A 17,478-nucleotide genomic window follows, 5' to 3' on the forward strand; every position below is an offset into this window, starting at 1 on the left:
TCTGTTCAAGATCGAAGGTGTAATTATCATTTGTAATACACAGAAGAACCATGCATTGAGTAGCAGTGTTTTCTGTTACAGTGTTCATGTCTGTCATTACTGGTAAATCTTTCAGGCTGAGAACTGTGGGACATAGTAAGAAAAGGCAGAAAGTAGGCCAAATATGGAGGACCCCAAACTAAGAAAAAGGTACAGTCTGTGGGTACGAAAGTACCTCGATCTTCAGATGGAGTCAGAAATCCAAGTAACACATGTAGTTATGATCAAGGTTTTATGTGTACCCGAGTGTATTCCTTATTTTGTACTTTAGTAAACATAGCTAAGGCTCTTAAGTCTTTTTTTAATTCCGATAAAAATGATCCAGATAAAAAATTATCTTTTACTTTATGTAATGACTACAGCAAATGATCACAATCTTCTGAAGAAAGGTACATACTATTTTTAAACTAATAGGAATTATTTCAGTGAGTTAAAGATTTAATAGTTCCTTCTCTGTTGTATATTTCCTGACAACAGGATATTATTCTATACTACCCACAATATATCTTTGAAATATATAATTCAAATTGATCTTATGTATAGTAGAAATTTTCAAATAACCTCTAAAGTATTATTTATAATTTTTAAGAAGTAAAACATTCTCTGGTGGCATATGTGTGGTCTGACCTTGGGCATCTGGGGACACAGGACTTGTGGTCAGTTACTGAGATATGCAAGCTTTGCAGCTGTGCCCATCCTAACTGGTTCCCAGTGATTTGCATGCACTCACTGCACAGCCTTGAGGACTTCTTCATATACCAGTCACACCCTGTGCAGTTGTCACTGCAGTCAGGACTCAGCATGGACATGAGGGCCCCTGCTCAGATCCTTGGGATCCTACTGCTCTGGCTTCCAGGTAAAAAAGGACTGAAATGGGAATTTCACTGTTACACTGTGATTATTGTTCACCGGCATTTGGGGGAGGTCCTCTCTTATCATGCTTAACTATGTGGGAATTTATTATGTCTCCACTCCTAGGTGCCAGATGTGACATCCAGATGACCCAGTCTCCATCCTCCCTGTCTGCGTCTCTGGGAGACAGAGTCACTATCACTTGCCGGGCTAGTGAGGATATTAGCTATGATTTAAACTGGTACCAACAGAAACCAGGGAAAGCTCCAAAGCTTCTGATTTATGGTGCAGATAGCTTGGCAGATGGGGTCCCATCTAGGTTCAGTGGCAGTGGGTCTGGGACAGATTTTTCTCTCACCATCAGCACCGTGGAGTCTGAAGACTTTGCAACTTATTATTGTCTGCAAGATTATAGTACCCCTCCCACAGTGATACAAGTCATTACATAAACCTCATGGAAGCAGAAGTGAGAGGCTGAACTGCCCCATCTGCTCCTCCTCATGAGTCACTCACTGAAACTCTTTCTCAGATGTCACAGGATTTTTCAAAGCCATTGGAGAGTCATTTGTTTTTGTACAACTAAAGTTTTGTAGTTTGTTGAACTAAAGAGAGGTTAAATGGTCCTCTCTGTACCATCCTTGTCTTTCTCCTCTTCATCTCCAGTAGTCAAGAGTATCTATGCATTTTCTGTCTTAAGAGAGGACACAGTTATTCCTTGTGAGGGGTTTGAGTTGTATCACCAGGTGGGATTCATAGATAACAGTGGAAACTACTTTGACCATTCCAACACAGGTTCTTTTAAAACATAAAATAAGCTTCTAATCTACAGAATTAAAAGGGGAGAGACACATTACTGAGAGAAGTTGACAGTAGAGAGGATTCCAGGCTTTCTCACAAAAGTGAGAGCCCGTGTGTCAGAGAAAGTGAAGACTGTCTAACCCTGATCCTCTCTTGTGTCTCGAAATCCTAGTAGTGGGGTATTGATGCTCTCAGCTGTCTGCAGCACTCCAGTAGATTTCTAATAGTTCCTGTGCCCACTGGTCTGCTTACAACTATCAACAATATTGAATAACACTCATGACTTTTAATGCTACTATATGAAGTAGAATATAGATTTGTTTATTTGAAATCATATGGAGTAAATGGTTGTCTTAAACATGCTACTGAATGTGGTATTAGTGAAGAATTGATATTCTATAGCACAGTTTTAAAACAGGAGAAAACACTAGAACAAAAGAAATCTATACTCCATTTTGTTGTTTGCTTAATTTTTGTGTGTGTGTGTGTGTGTGTGTGTGTGTGTGTGTGTGTGTGTGTGTGTATAGTTAGCTCAGTAGATAAGAGCACTGCTTCTCTTCCAAAGGTACTGAGTTCAATTACTAGCAACCACATGGTGGCTCACAACCATCTATAGTGGGGTCTGATGCCATCTTCTGGCATAAAGTACCTACAGATAAAGCAATTATTTATAACATAAATCAATCTTTAAAATAAGATTTTATGTGTGACTAAGTTCTCTTTTCTGTCTCTTTATGATGTCCCATTCATGTATCTGTCTACCTGTGCCTCTATAGTACACACAGACTCAATTCCTGTAGGTTAATACTAAAGAGAAATATCAAGTAAGAACACGTGATACCACTTTTCTAGACTAATAGTTTTTTTGGTTTGTTTGTTTTTCAGGACAGGGTTTCTTTTTGTTGCTCTGGCTGTCCTGAAATTTATTTTGTAGACTAGGTTGGGGTCAAAAATCACACAGTTCTGCCTGCCTCTCTCTCTCTTGTGCTGTGATTAATTTGACTAAAGGTGTGTGCTACCGATCAGCTGGCTTCTGATTTTCTTAGTTACTAAGTTGCGTTACTTTCTATATAAATTCTTGACGAGTTAATCAAGTTTAGAGTTTCTTTCAGGAACATTAGCTTCATTACTTTGACATCATGTGCAAACTGGGGAAATATACATTTGAAAATAGTTAATAGAGTTGGAGAGAATACCCAGTTTTAAGAAGCACCTGATGTTCTTGAAAAAATCCTATGTTTGATAATCAGCATTCAAATCGTGACCCACAACTACCTTTAAATTCAATTCCTGGGTATCATTCACCCTTTTCTGGCTTCTGAGGGCACCAGACATGTGCACATTGTGCTTACAAACAAACATGCAGCCATAGAACACTCATTCATATATATATATATATATATATATATATATATATATATATATATATATATATATATATATAGGTTTTTCGAGACAGGGTTTCTCTGTGTAGCTTTGCGCCTTTCCTAGAACTCATTTTGGAGACCAGGCTGGCCTCGAACTCACAGAGATCCGCCTGGCTCTGCCTCCTGAATGCTGGGATTAAAGGCGTGTGCCACCACCGCCTGGTGATATATTTTTTTAAAAAAATTGTTCGACATTCTGAACACAGATATATTCATTTTTCAATTGTATGACCATAACAGCAATAGAATCACTGTATGAGCCTTTACTTCTTTCCATGTTTCCATCTAAGTGAATATTTGCTATCTCAATACCTTTGCCATTTTCACAGCTAGAGAGATGTGGTAAACATCATGTTAGCAAAGAAAAAATTGTAAACCTCAAGAAAACACAGCTATATTTAAGCTAGTAACACTCAGACTCTGGGACTTCCAGTACCTAACACATGACTAGATAGATAGACAGACAGACAGACAGACAGACAGACAGATAGATAGATAGATAGATAGATAGATAGATAGATAGATAGATAGATAGATAATCTTTATGTGGTGGTTTGAAAGTAAATGGCCCCTAAAGGAAGTGGCACTATTAGGTGATATTTTTAATTGGGTGTGTCCTTGTTGGAGGAAGTGTGTCACTGTCTGTAGAGGTAGGCTTTGAGGTCCTTTTGCTCAAGCTTCCCTCAGTGTGCCACTGAGACCAGTTCTTGTTGCCTATGAGATAAGATGTAGGACACTTGACTACTTCTCCAGCACCATGTCTGCCTATATGCCACCATGTCACAACATGATGATTATGGACTAGACCTCTGAAAAGGAAAGTCACCTCAAGTAAATACATTTCCTTTATAAGATTTTCGGTGTTCATGGTTTCTCTTCTCAGCAATATAACCCCAACTAACATATGGTGATATTTTATTTGTATTAAAATGTTATTTGGAGGTTAATAAATAAAGTTGCCTGGGGGTCAGAGCTATTAGCAAGCCATAGGAAAGCAGGGCAGTGGTGGCGTACTCTTGTAATTCCAGCACTTGGCAGGCAGAGCTGGGTAAGTCTCTGTGTGTTCAGGGATATAGCCATTATTGGATACACATGCCTTTAATCAATACCAATCATGGAAATCTGGAGGCCTATACAGACAGGCCCTGAGGAGGCAGTCATGTGGTTGGGTTTACAACCAATGAGAAGGCAGAACAGAAACTCTATATAAAGACTTTAACACAGGTATAGCTCTGGTTTGGAGAGGTAGGACCACTGCAGGAGGAAGGGTAAGGTTTTAGTTCTTAGCTCTGACCTCTTGGCTTTCTTCTTTGCATTGGTTCTGTGTTTCTTATTTAATAAGAAGGTTGGTTACATCTACATTTGGCGTCCAATGTGGTGGCAAGAGTTTCCACCTAAAACCTGAGAAAAGATTCTAAAATGGAACTAAAAACAGTTCCTAATTGTCTCTTTCAAATGAGCGGCAGCTGCCGGTTTGAGCTACTGGCGGGTTCCTAGCTTGCAAGCTGCAGTATGGCGGGAATGAGACCTCTGCAAGTGGTACATTGAGCTGCATGGTGGATTTAGCCTTTGCTAGTACAAAACAAAAAAGGAGGTTTTTGGGCTACACGCTGCTTGGTTAAAAGCATAGACCCACGATAGCTCCCAGAGCCGGTGGTAAAGTACCAAGGCCATGTTGGGAAGCTGAGGTGGGCAGAGCCAGCAGCCACAGCTGCTGCAGTTTAAAGCAACAGTTTCCCAATAAGACAGATTCAGATGTAATAGTTTACAATTGTGTAAAATATATGTAGGCTTGAAAGAGACAAAAAGGTGATACATACAGTTATATAAACAAATACATAGTTTTAAAAAATAAAGTCTTTAAAGAGACAGTAAAATTAATATAAAAAAATAAGCCACGTAAAGATGAATATTACACAGAGAATCTGGATTGTGTTGTCTTTGGGATTTTTAACTGCAGAAAAACATTTGATTGTAAAAGCTGTTGAGTTAAACCAATATGTATATTTTAAAGATACCTTGACTTCAAAATTTGGATATAAGGATATGTTGCTTTGGAAAAGAGTCCCTTTTGTTTCCACAGAAAGCCAGAGGCTATGGATTTGTTCCAGATTAAGATACATCAGGTTTGACCAGCCAAGACCCCCTGAAAGGTCTCCGATGACACCATGGCCCAGATGATCCAACATCCAGAATGGTTTGAAGGCAACTGGCTCAGACAATACAGCCCCTCATGGACTATTCCATAATCCTAAAATTTTCTTTGTGTTCCCATAAGATATAGCGCCCCCCTCCAGCAGGAAGTAGTAAGAGAAGCTACGCCCAAATTGCCAAATTATATGTAATTTTACTTTGTTAAGGTTAAAACCTTCCTTTTTGAAAAAAAAAGGGGGGGGGAGTGCTGTGGGATGTTCTGTATGGCAAATGTGTTGCTCTGATTGGTTGGTAAATAAATCACTGATTGGCCCGTGACCAGGCAGGAAGTATAGGCGGGACAAGGAAGAGAATAAAGCTGGGAAGTGGAATGCTAAGTTAGAGAGACACTGCCAGCCACCATGATGAGAAACAGCATGTGAAGATGCCGGTAAGCCACGAGCCACGTGGCAAGGTATAGATTTATAGAAATGGATTAATTTAAACTGTAAGAACAGTTAGCAAGAAGCGTGTCACGGCCATACAGTTTGTAATCAATATAAGTCTCTGTGTTTACTTGGTTGGGTCTGAGTGGCTGTGGGACTGGCAGGTGAGAGAGATTTGTCCTGACTGTGGGCCAGGCAGGAAAACTCTAGCAACACAAACACACTTTCTGTTTATCCAACTATGCATCTGTAAAGCACAGCAGACCATTAATCCATGGAAAAGAGCTAAAGATTTCACATTTTGTTTTGCTATATGTTGTTACCTTATTGAATTTTAAATCACTTAAATATCCTTTTATGAATCCTTAAATTCATTAAGGAGATTAATAGGACTTTTGAGGGAAGGTAAATGTTTAGAGGTTTCTTACTTATGAGATGATTAAAAGTGAAGGCCAGTTCAATTTATCATATCAGTGATTTAGTGAAAGCTGTATTTTATGAAACAATGTGTGAGAGAATTGCATTTACTCTGATATATGACAAAATGATAAGGGGATTGTTTGAGGAAATCATTCTCTGTATTCACCAGATGGAGTATAGTCACTTTTCAGCAACACAAGCCATGGAGTAAGGAAAATGGAAATGGGTAGAATGAAAAACTGAGTGAAATGTGTGTAGGACAGGGGAACAATGTTATATCTGCCTTTTTGAAGGAAAAACATGAAAGAACATAAGGAAGAAAATACTTGAGAAAGCTCAAGATTGAAAGGTCTGGGGGATTTATTAATTAAAACAAAATACTTAGAACAATGAGAAAGACTTGTACATGGTAGAATAATCCCCACAACACAGTGTACCACTCTCAGTTTTAGCAAATATTTCATGAAGGAATATATGTTACACATTTCATGTCTAGTTTAGATAGTTTCATGCATTTTTTTTTTTTTTTGGTTTTTCGAGACAGGGTTTCTCTGTGTAGCTTTGCGCCTTTCCTGGGACTCACTTGGTAGCCCAGGCTGGCCTCGAACTCACAGAGATCCGCCTGGCTCTGCCTCCCGAGTGCTGGGATTAAAGGCGTGCGCCACCACCGCCCGGCAGTTTCATGCATTTTAATTCTTCTCTAATAGGTTAAACACTCTGTACTATAAAACCAATTTATAAAAAGTGAATAAGTAAATAATCAGTCAGTAATGATAGAATAGATCCTCTGGCCCAGCTCTTGTAGGACTAGAGTTTGTACTAGTGTCTCAACTAATGACTGACATTTGCCAAATGCATTTTAGGATTTCCATGAGTCCATCTTGGTTGAAAAAAAATTCTCTCTCTATCACAACATCATATATTATAATATTACCTTTCTTATTTGAGAGAGATATTTTAGCATTTTTAAAACATTGATCACTTTCTCCTGGATGTATAACAGTCTAGGCTTTACCTATTATCCTATCATTCCAATGATCAATAACTTAGCTAACACAATGGCATGGGATTTTGTGAGTAATATGGTGGTATTTAGAGTCTTCTTATGGCTTTCAATTTACATTTTTAAGTGAAAATATATTTGGTGCATGGACAAAAATTAAAGACCCAAAATATAAAGATCTAACTCAAAAAGTAAAGGAAATTATATATTTCTCATAATTGATACATGACTGAACTTACCTCAATTTCAACTTCCAGTGATGACAATGTGATGACATAGACTCCAATTTTCCTTATGTCACCCTCTGAGAGTCAGCCTCCATCTCCTGCAGGGCTAGTCAGAGCCACCTCAACAGTAATAGAGACACCTATCTGGCATGGCTCTTGCAGAGCCCAGGACAATCTCCACAGCTCCTCATATAAGAGATTTCCAAGTGTGCCTCTCGGGGTCCCAGATTCATGTAGTGGCAGTCGATCAGAACTTTATTTTACATAGAAAATCAGCAGGATGGTGCCTGAGTGTATTGGAGTTTATTTTTGTTTTCAAGGTAAACGTGATCTTTCCACAGTGACACGGACACTAACAAAAATATTTTTTCTGGAAATGGCCCAACAGACAAATGTGGACTTCATTAGATGAGGAGCACAACATGATCTTCATCTGTGTGAGATGTTGGAGAATTTAGCATAAGCACTTGCAGCTGAGAGCTGACGCAAGTGAATTGCAACAGCCCTTGGTGAACAGGATGATGACATGTGTGGGGGCCTCTCAGCAAATAGGACCAGCTCAGGTAAAGGTGAATCAAAGTGAGTCCCAATTCAATGTGTTTCCCTTGTTCAAAGCTGCTCAGGATCATGGACAAGAAACTGAGAAACATGTTTTGGTTAAATTCCTTCCTTTACTGTTACATATTAGTCTTTTTTGTCTCCTTCTAGGTTTTTAAATCCCATTATGGCAAATATACAAGTATATATCTACCTCACATTTGTTTTCTATTTATGTAAAATATATTCCTCTTACCCAAACTTTCATATTATATGTATTTTTTGTTTACTCCATGGCTATAACCCTAAGCTGCAGGATGAAAATTATGAGTGGTCCCTATATATACATATTACATTTCTATAATTAGTGAAGCTAAGATTGTCACTTGGAAACTTAATATTTTAAATTTTTTATTTATGTGTATAACCTGATTTGTTTGAACTGCATTAGACAAAGATTTCCTCCAACACTCCAACCATAATTTTAAATCTCAGTATTGAAGTTTTCGTACCAGTTGGTTCACAGCGTATCCTCCTTTGTAACTGTTTTTTCCTCCTGACTGAATTCTGTATTACATGTTTCCAGGTGCTCTAGGAGAGGAGGCACTGCGGCCTCAGCCTTCAGTTGTGCCTCTCCAGTGCTGCTGACACTAGTAAGTAGCAACATCTTCATGCTTCGGGCTGCTAATAGTGAGAGTGAAATCTGTATCAGACCCACTGCCACTAAACCTTGAACACACTCCACATTTCAAACTGGATGCAAAGTATATTAGGAGTGTAGGAGCTTTGCATGCTTTCTGCTGATACTAGCCTAGCAAATTACCAATGCTCTCAATCACCCTGCATGTGACCGTTTTCAAGAGATGCAGACAAGGAGGATGACAATTTGGTCATCTGGACATCACATATCATGAGTGTGATTACAAACATCCAATCAATATACATGGTTAATCATGATAGAAAAGAATTCTCTGAAGTTCTGTATAGCACTCATTATAAAAGGCCAAATGAAAGCTCATAGCCATCCTTCCTTACTTGAATCCAGAATGGCAGAACCATCAGAAGATGAGAGGGAGACTTCATGTGTCTGCTGTGCCTGACAGTAACTGACTTCTGGACAGGGTGTGATCAGACTATTAAGAAGTTCCGAGTTAGTGCATTGGACACATGCACATTAGGAGAACCTGGGCAGGGCTGAGCACAGCTGCAAGCCTGGTTTATCTTAGGAACTCAGCTGGCTTGTGTTCAGATTTCCCAACCCAGAACAGAATATTGCACATTTTGCTGTAGACTACTTAGGTCAGTGGAGGATTTTATTACAAAAGATATTCTTATACAATTTTCAAAATTTTGTTGGGTATAAGATCAGGTAGAAAGTTCTTTTCTACGTTGTATTAGGTTCAGGTAAAGTGCTACTGTTCAAAAAAGTGACATCAAATGTTAGAGTGTGTGGCTTCAATTCTTGTTACACTCAAATGTTTCTTTACTTAAAACATTTCTATGAGGAATTGTTCCATTTGACATAATTATTAGAAAACACTCATCAGAAATACAAATAAATGTAAAATTAGTTTATGAGGACCTATCAGCACTGTTAGTTTGTATATTTACTAAATATTTTGGTGTCAATATGCATAAATAACACTGCCTTTTTCAAAAAAGTATTTTATTACATGAGACTGGAGTCATGGCCCAGCAGTTAAGAGAACTTGCTAATCTTGCATGAGATTAAGGTAGGATTTCCAGCACCCAATGGTGTAATAATCATCGGAAATTCTAGTTCAGGTAGATCTATCACCTTCTTCTGGCCTCCATAGACACCAGGCCACATTTGTGGTATGCATAAATATGTTCAGAAAAAACATCCATACACAGAATAAAAATATGAATCTTTTAAAAGCATTTTATTGTAAGTGTGTGTGTGTGTGTGTGTGTGTGTGTGTGTGTGTGTGTGTGTGTGTGTGTGTGTAATCCAGCCTGCTTGTGCAGTTCAGAAGAAAACTTTAGGGAGTCAGTTTTTGCGCTCTACTTTAGAGTCAATGTGTTGAACCTAGCTTCTGAAGGCTGGTAGCAAGTGTCTTTACCAACTGGATCATTTAAATCTTCCTGACGTGCCTTTAAGTGTATGTCTCTTGTATTCCTTCATGGCAAAATCTGTAATTTCTATTTTTATCAAACCACTTAAATTCTTCACTGCATTTAAAGTTTGGAGTTTTTGTTTTCATTCAAGCCATCATATCATCTCTTAATTCTGATATGTAGCAATATTTTTCAGTTGTTCAGTATTTAGGGTGAGTAATAATCCTTATGACTTTATAAAAACCTTTTCTTCAAGGCTGGAGAGATGGTCATCAGTTAGAGTGCTGGCCATTCTTCCAGAGGTCATGAGTTCAGCTACCAACACCTACATGACAACTCACAATAATTTTTTAACTCCAGTGCAAGGAGATCCAGCACCCTTTATGGCCTCGCAGGGCACTGAATGAATGAGAAACATAGACATACATGTGAGCAAAGCAATAGTCATAAAATAAAATAATTTAAAATTATGATTCTCCCTCATCCTCTAGAACACGGAATAATGAAATATAAACCTGTGATTAACACTAGGAGTCTCATGATCAATTATTTTCAACTAAAAAGTGGAATAAGATCTTCTCATTGTGTTTTTCCTCAGTTTTCCTTTATGCTGTATTATTTCCATAGGTTCACATGAAGTTTATCCTGACCTTGACTTAGTGGAGAGCAGAGAAGTAGGGAGGTCATATGCATTAGACAGTTAAGCAAACCCTCACTTCTTGGCTGGGAAGGCTTCTACTCAATGTATGATCTTGCTCTGCACTATCAACTCTGCATTTATCACTGTATGTTTAGTACTAAGAAGATGCATCATGTTCGTCGGTCTCCAGCCTCTTTTTCTTGGACTTCTTCTTCTTCTTCTTCTTCTTCTTCTTCTTCTTCTTATTATTATTATTATTATTATTATTGGTATTATTACTATGAGATTTTCTATTCATTTTGCATATCAACCAGGCTGAGCTCCAGGAGTCCAATCGATGAGAGGGAGGAGAGATTCTATGAGCAAGGGACATTGAGATCATGATGAGAAAATGTACAGAGAAGACCAGCCAAACTAGTGGAAATGCTTGAACTGTGGACCAATAGTTGAGGAGCCTCCATGGTACTGTTCTAGACCCTCTGGATATGTGAGACAGTTGTTTAGCTTAAACTGTTTAGGGGGCCCCCAGGCAGTGGGGTCAGGACCCTGTACCTAGTGCACGAACCAGCTTTTTGGAGCCTAGTGCCTATGGTGGGGCACTTTGTCCAGATTGTCTTTCTTTATTACTATAAAAATTTTCATTATCTGTCAAGCTAATACCCATGTAGATGAAAAACAGCATGGGTGCCTATGAAAATGGATTATTGTGTTAGTCAGGGTTCTCCAGTGTATTAGAATAGGCAGTGTGAATATACATAAATAGGAGATTTAGGGCTGTTGAGATGCTTTACTAGATAGAGTGCTTAGTGCGAACAAACACTTGATAACCCGAGTTTGGTATCCAGGTCATAGTGAGAGAAAAATGAGTTTCTCAAATTTTGCCATGTGTTTACTGTGAAACAAGGAAACACAATTCACACTCATCACAGGCATGAAGAGGAGGAGGAGGAGGAGAAGGAAGAAGAGGAGGACAAAAAGGAGGAGAAGTAGGAGGAGGAAGAGGGGAGGAGGGGGAAGAGGAGGAGGAAGGGAGGAGAGGGAAGAGGAGGAGGAAAAAGAGGTATTAGAGGAGGTGAAGGTAGTAGTAGTGAAACAGGAATTAAAATATTAACAAACTAACAGTTTTATTATATTGGGTGAAACAGTGTGGGCCCATAGCCCAAGAATGTTTGTCTTCACAGTGGAGAAGCAGAGAATACAGTAGCTGCTCTGTCCTTGAAGCTAGATGTCTTAGTAGTCCCCTTCTGATACTGAAGGCTTTAATGTTTCCTAGAGAAGAAGTAGACTTTAACTCACTTTGGCGATCCAAAGATTCAGAATTCTGATGTCAGTAACATATGGCTACAGCAGTGGCCAGGGCAGAGAGCAATCGGGTATATGTACTCAGCATTAAGATAAGATCAAAGTAGATAATGAAAGCAGATGCAGAGATCCATGGCCAGGCCCCAGCTGGAGCTCTGGGAGTCCAGTTGTTAAGAAAGAGGAGGGATTGTATGAGCGAGAATTGTTGACACCATGATTACAAAAAGCACAGGGACAAATAGCCAAACTAGTCGAAACACATGAACTATGAACCAATAGCTGAGGAGCCCCCAACTGGATCAGGCCCTCTGGATAAGTGAGACAGTTAATTAGCTTGAACTGTTTGGGAGGCCCCCAGGCAGTGAGACCTGGAACTGTCCTTAGTGTATGAGCTGGCTTTTTGGAGCCTGGGGCCTATGCCGGAACAATTTGCTCAGCCTGGGTGAAGGGAGGAGGGGACTGGACCTACCTAGACTGAATCTACCAGGCTGAGCTGACAACCCAGGGGAGTCCTTGCACTGGGGGAGATGGGAATGGGGGGTGAGTTAGGGGGAGGGGGAGGAGGGAGGACAGGGGAATCTGTAGCTGATATGTAAAATTAAATTAAATTATAAAATAAATAAACAAATAAATAAAAAGAACTCCAAGCCAAATTCAAGAGCAAGCAGGATAGAAAGCAACAGAATTTTTCACAGGCTTCATGATGTATGGAGCACCATGAGAAGGTGCCGCAAAAATGTTGGGTGAGATTTTCCACTTCAGCTAGCCTGATAAAGATAATCATGCCTAGATATCCATGATTATGGTGATATTTTATTTGTACTGAAATGTGATTTTATTTGTATGTTAATAAATAAATTTGCCTGGGGGTCAGAGCTAATAGCAAGCCATAGCAGAGCTGGGCGTTCGTGGCCCACACCTTTAATCCCAGCACTTGGTAGGCAGAGCTAGGTAGATCTCTGTGTGTTCAAGGATATAGCCAGCATTGGAGACACATGCTATAATGTGTGTCTGGAGGTCTGTACAGACAGGCAGTGAGGAGGCAGTCACATGGTTGGGTTTACAACCAATGAGAAGGCAGAACAGAAACTCTATATAAAGACAAACAGACAGGAAGCAGGTCTTTTTCTGAGAGGTCTCTTGGCTGAGGAGGATAGCTGCAGCAGGTTTATAAGGCTCTTAGCTCTGATCTCTTGCCTTTCTTCTTTGCATTGGTTCTGTGTTTCTTATTTAATAAGACAGTCGGTTACATCTACATTATCTGTAAATATCTCACAGGTGTACAGATCTTTGTCTAATTGCTTACTGAAGGTCCTGTCAAGTTGACAATCACAAGTAACCATCAATTCTGGTAAAATCCAGCACAGAGGTTCAACCTGAAGAACTTAGTGGCTTGGTGATAGCAGAATCAGGGATCCATTGCTAAGGCTAATACAACCTGGGCCGACTCCCTGGCTTCTGTTCTGTTTGACTATTTCAGAGGCAATGAGTAAGGGACAGATGTCACTCTCTTCTTTAGGAGCCAGGGGAGTTACCAAAAATCACTGTCACCAGTGTACAGAATCACTCCCATGGTGCTCCCACTTGGGGATAAAGCTCTTACCCAGGTGATGGATCAGAGAGCCTTTCTCAAAAGCTTCTTATTCTGCTCAACCATGGTTCTTCCTTCCTGTGTCAAGTTCATGGTGCTGAGTGATTTTGTGACTGGCTGACTAAATATTAAGCTAGTACTAAGAAACTGAGCCTGTCTAAGATTTCTGCACTATTTATTAAGCAACACAGTAGGAAGACACACAAATCTCAAGACTACTGATTATTATACAGTAAGTATGCTAGAGTTTCTTAAGAAGTTGTTGGATTTTATTATAAGGTAGCTGTGCTCAGTACTGCACCATGAATACAAACTTTCTTAGGAAGGAATAATCCAGAAACAAAATTATTTATTACTTATTCCAATCTAGGGGCCATTGGCAAAGGGAAATTGAGTGTTTCTGGAATTCCCTTCATATTTGTATATGTTATTAATGGAGGTGTGGTAGGAATTCAGTTTCTAAATGCTCTGCAAAATAATAATTTGTGTGTTATGGGTTGAGGGGAATTGTCAACCTCCTCTTATTATCCACTGAAAGTGTCCTGAATAAAGCTTCCCCTAGATAATGGGGCTATTATGTGAGAATGCAGAACTGTCTTCCAAGTTTCAGTGACCAAACAGAGGCAGAGACACAACTGGTAGGTATCAGCTCAAAGAGAGTTGAAATGAAGTGGCAGAGAAACCAGCATTCCTATTAATCCAACCAAAAGTGGCTGTGTGATAGTTCTGATGGGGAAGGTGTAGTGTATCTTGAAGAAGCTGCTTTATAACAAGGATTTGTTCACACCCATCACTCAAGTCCAGATCCCTGGAAAGTCAGCTAGGTCAGGCATAGGCTGCCACACTGTCTGGCCTTTCACAGTAATGTTTCTAAGAAGCCACAACGATTCCAAGCATCAGGACAGGAGTACTCAATACTGAACTGATTCTACTTCTCCTGCTGATAATTAAGAATGGATGGCCAAACCAAACACATGAGTGTGAAATGCATAATGCAAAAATGTTGGTGTGTGAAGATGCACAAAGATTTCTGCATCTAGGTTGCTTGTGGACTGAGACACACATGTAGACAGTAAGGCTGATGCCTGAATCAGGATGTCGTTAGTTTCTGTTCAAGAGTGGAAGGAGAAAATATCATTTGTAATACACAGAAGAACCATGTATTGAGTAGCAGTGTTTTCTTTTATAGTGTTCAAGTCTATCATTACTAGTAAATCCTTCATGCTCAGGAATTGTGAGACATAGTAGGAAAAGGCAGAAAACTGGCCAAATATGGACGATCCCAAGTTAAGAAAAAGGTACAGCTCACGCACTGTGTGGATATGGAAGTACCTTTATCTTCAGATGGAGGCAGAAATCCAAGTGACACGTGCAGTTATGACCAAGGTGTTAGGTGTACTAATGTGTATTCCTTATTTTGTACTTTATTAAACATAGTTAAGGTTCTTAAGTCTTTTTTAATTCTTAAAAAAAAAGATCCAGATAACAAATTATCTTTTAATTTAATGTAATGACTACAGTAAATGAATACAACCTTCTGAAGAAAGATACATACTATATTTTAAACAATAGGTATTATTTCATTGAGTTAAAGATTTATTAGTCCCTTCTCTGTTGTATATATCCTGACAGCAGGATATTATTCTATACTACCCACAATATAGTTCTTATAAATAGTAGAATTCAAAATAGATCTTATAAATAGAAGAAAGTTTCAAATGACCTCCAAAATATTATTTATAATTTTTAAAATGAAATGCACTCTCTGAAGGTATGTGTGTGGTCTTACTTCAGGTATCTGGGGACACAGGACTTGTGCTCAGTTACTGAGATGAGCAAGCCTTGCAGCTGTGCCCACCCTAACTGTTTCCCAGTGATTTGCATGCACTCACTGCACAGCCTTGAGGACTTCTTTATATACCAGTCACACCCTGTGCAGTTGTCAGTGCAGTCAGGACTCAGCATGGACATGAGGGCCCCTGCTCAGCTCCTCGGGCTCCTGCTGCTCTGGCTTCCAGGTGAAAAAATGAGTATAATGAGAATATCACTGTTACACTGTGATTAGTGTTGTTTGGCATTTTGGGGCACTACTTTCCTGTCATGTTTAACTTTGTTCGAATGTATTATGTCTCCATTCCTAGGTGCCAGATGTGACATCCAAATGACCCAGTCTCCATCCTCCCTGTCTGCATCTCTGGGAGACAGAGTCACTATCACTTGCCGGGCCAGTCAGGGCATTGGCTATGCTTTAGACTGGTACCAGCAGAAACCAGGAAAAGCTCCAAAGCTTCTGATCTATGCTGCATCCACCTTGGCAGATGGGGTCCCATCTAGGTTCAGTGGCAGTGGGTCTGGGACAGATTTTTCTCTCACCATGAGCAGCCTGGAGTCTGAAGATATTGCAACTTATTACTGTCAACAGTATAATCAGCTTCCTCCCACGGTGATACAAGTCATAACATAAACCTCATGGAAGCAGAAGTGAGAGGCTGAACTGCCCCATCTGCTCTTCCTCATGAGTCACCCTCTGAAACTTTATCAGATTGTCACTGGATTTTTCAAAACTAATAGAGAGTCATTTGATTTTGTAGAACTAATGTTTTATAGGTTTGTTGAACTAAAGAGAGACTAAATGGTCCTCTCTGTACCATCCCTGTCTTTCTTCCTCTTCATCTCCAGCAGTTAAGAGTATCTATGCATTTTCTGTCTTAAGAGAGGACACAGTTATTCCCTGTGAGGGGTTTGAGTTGTATCACCAGGTGGGATTCATACATAATGGTGGAAACTACTTTGACCATTCCAAAACTGGTTCTTTTAAAACAGATAATAAGCTTCTACTGTTCAGTATTAAAGGAGGAGAGACACATTACTGAGAGAAGTTGACAGTAGAGAAGATTCCAGGCTTTCTCACAAAAGAGAGAGCACATGTGTCAGAGAAAGTGAAGACTGTCTAACCCTGATCCTCTCTTGTGTCTTGAAATCCTAGTAGTGGGGTATTGATGCTCTCAGCTGTCTGCAGCACTCCAGTAGATTCCTAGTAGTTCTTGTGCCCACTGGTCTGCTTACAACTATCAAACAATATTGAATAACACTCATGACTTTTAATGTCACTGTATGGAATGGATTATAGTTTTTTTTATTTGAAATCATATGGAGTAAATGGTTATCATAAACATGCTACTGAATGTGTTATTAGTGAAGAATTGATATTCCATAGCACAAGTTTTAGAAACAGGAGAAACACCAAAACAAAAGAAATCTATACTCCATTTTGTTGTTTGCTTAAAACTTGTGTGTGTGTGTGTGTGTGTGTGTGTGTGTGTGTGTGTGTGCATGCATGTTTGGGAGTGTTTGTGTGGGGAGTTAACTCAGTGGATAAGAACACTGCCTTTCTTACAGAGGTGCTGAGTTCAATTACTAGCAACCACATGGTGGCACACAACCATCTATAGTGGGATCTCATGCCATCTTCTGGCATAAAGCACTTATTCACAGAATAAATAAATCTTTTAAAAATATTTTGTGTGTGAGTAAATTTTATTTCCTGTCTCCTTATTATGCCCCATACATGTATCTGTATACCTGTGCCTCTATAGTACACACAGACTCAATTCCTGCAGGTTAATACTAAAGAGAAAAATCAAGTGAAAATATATAATACCACTTTTCTAGGCTAATGATTTGTTTGTTTGGTTGTTTTTCAAGACAGGGTTTCTCTTTGTTGCTCTGGCTGTCCTGAAACTCATTCTGTAGACTAAGTTGGCCTCGAAATCACACAGATCTGCCTGACTCTGTCTCTCTTGTGCTCTGATTAATGTGATTAAAGGTGTGTGCTACTGCTCAGCTGGCTTCTGATTTTCTTAGTTATGACATTGTGTTACTTTCTATATAAAATCTTGACAAGTTAATCAAGTTTAGACTCTCTTTCAGGAACATTAGTTTCAATACCTTGTCATCTTGTAAAATTTGGGGATATATACATTT

At 39.3% G+C, this 17,478-nt stretch overlaps 2 gene segments (V, D, J or C); both read left to right on the forward strand.

Moving 5' to 3' along the window:
* The first annotated feature begins 840 nt into the window (after nt 1-840).
* LOC128099595 (immunoglobulin kappa variable 1-39-like) lies at nt 841-1,340 on the forward strand. The segment is given in 2 exon segments: nt 841-895; nt 1,018-1,340. Coding segments are annotated over 2 exon segments (378 nt in total).
* Nucleotides 1,341-15,452: 14,112 nt separating this feature from the next.
* Nucleotides 15,453-15,958, forward strand: LOC128099596 (immunoglobulin kappa variable 1D-13-like). The segment is given in 2 exon segments: nt 15,453-15,512; nt 15,636-15,958. Coding segments are annotated over 2 exon segments (378 nt in total).
* The last annotated feature ends 1,520 nt before the right edge of the window (nt 15,959-17,478 follow it).

This window comes from Peromyscus californicus, unplaced genomic scaffold (genome assembly GCF_007827085.1).
Source record: "Peromyscus californicus insignis strain IS unplaced genomic scaffold, ASM782708v3 Scaffold_6__1_contigs__length_162567912, whole genome shotgun sequence".
In the NCBI taxonomy this organism is placed as follows: domain Eukaryota; kingdom Metazoa; phylum Chordata; class Mammalia; order Rodentia; family Cricetidae; genus Peromyscus; species Peromyscus californicus.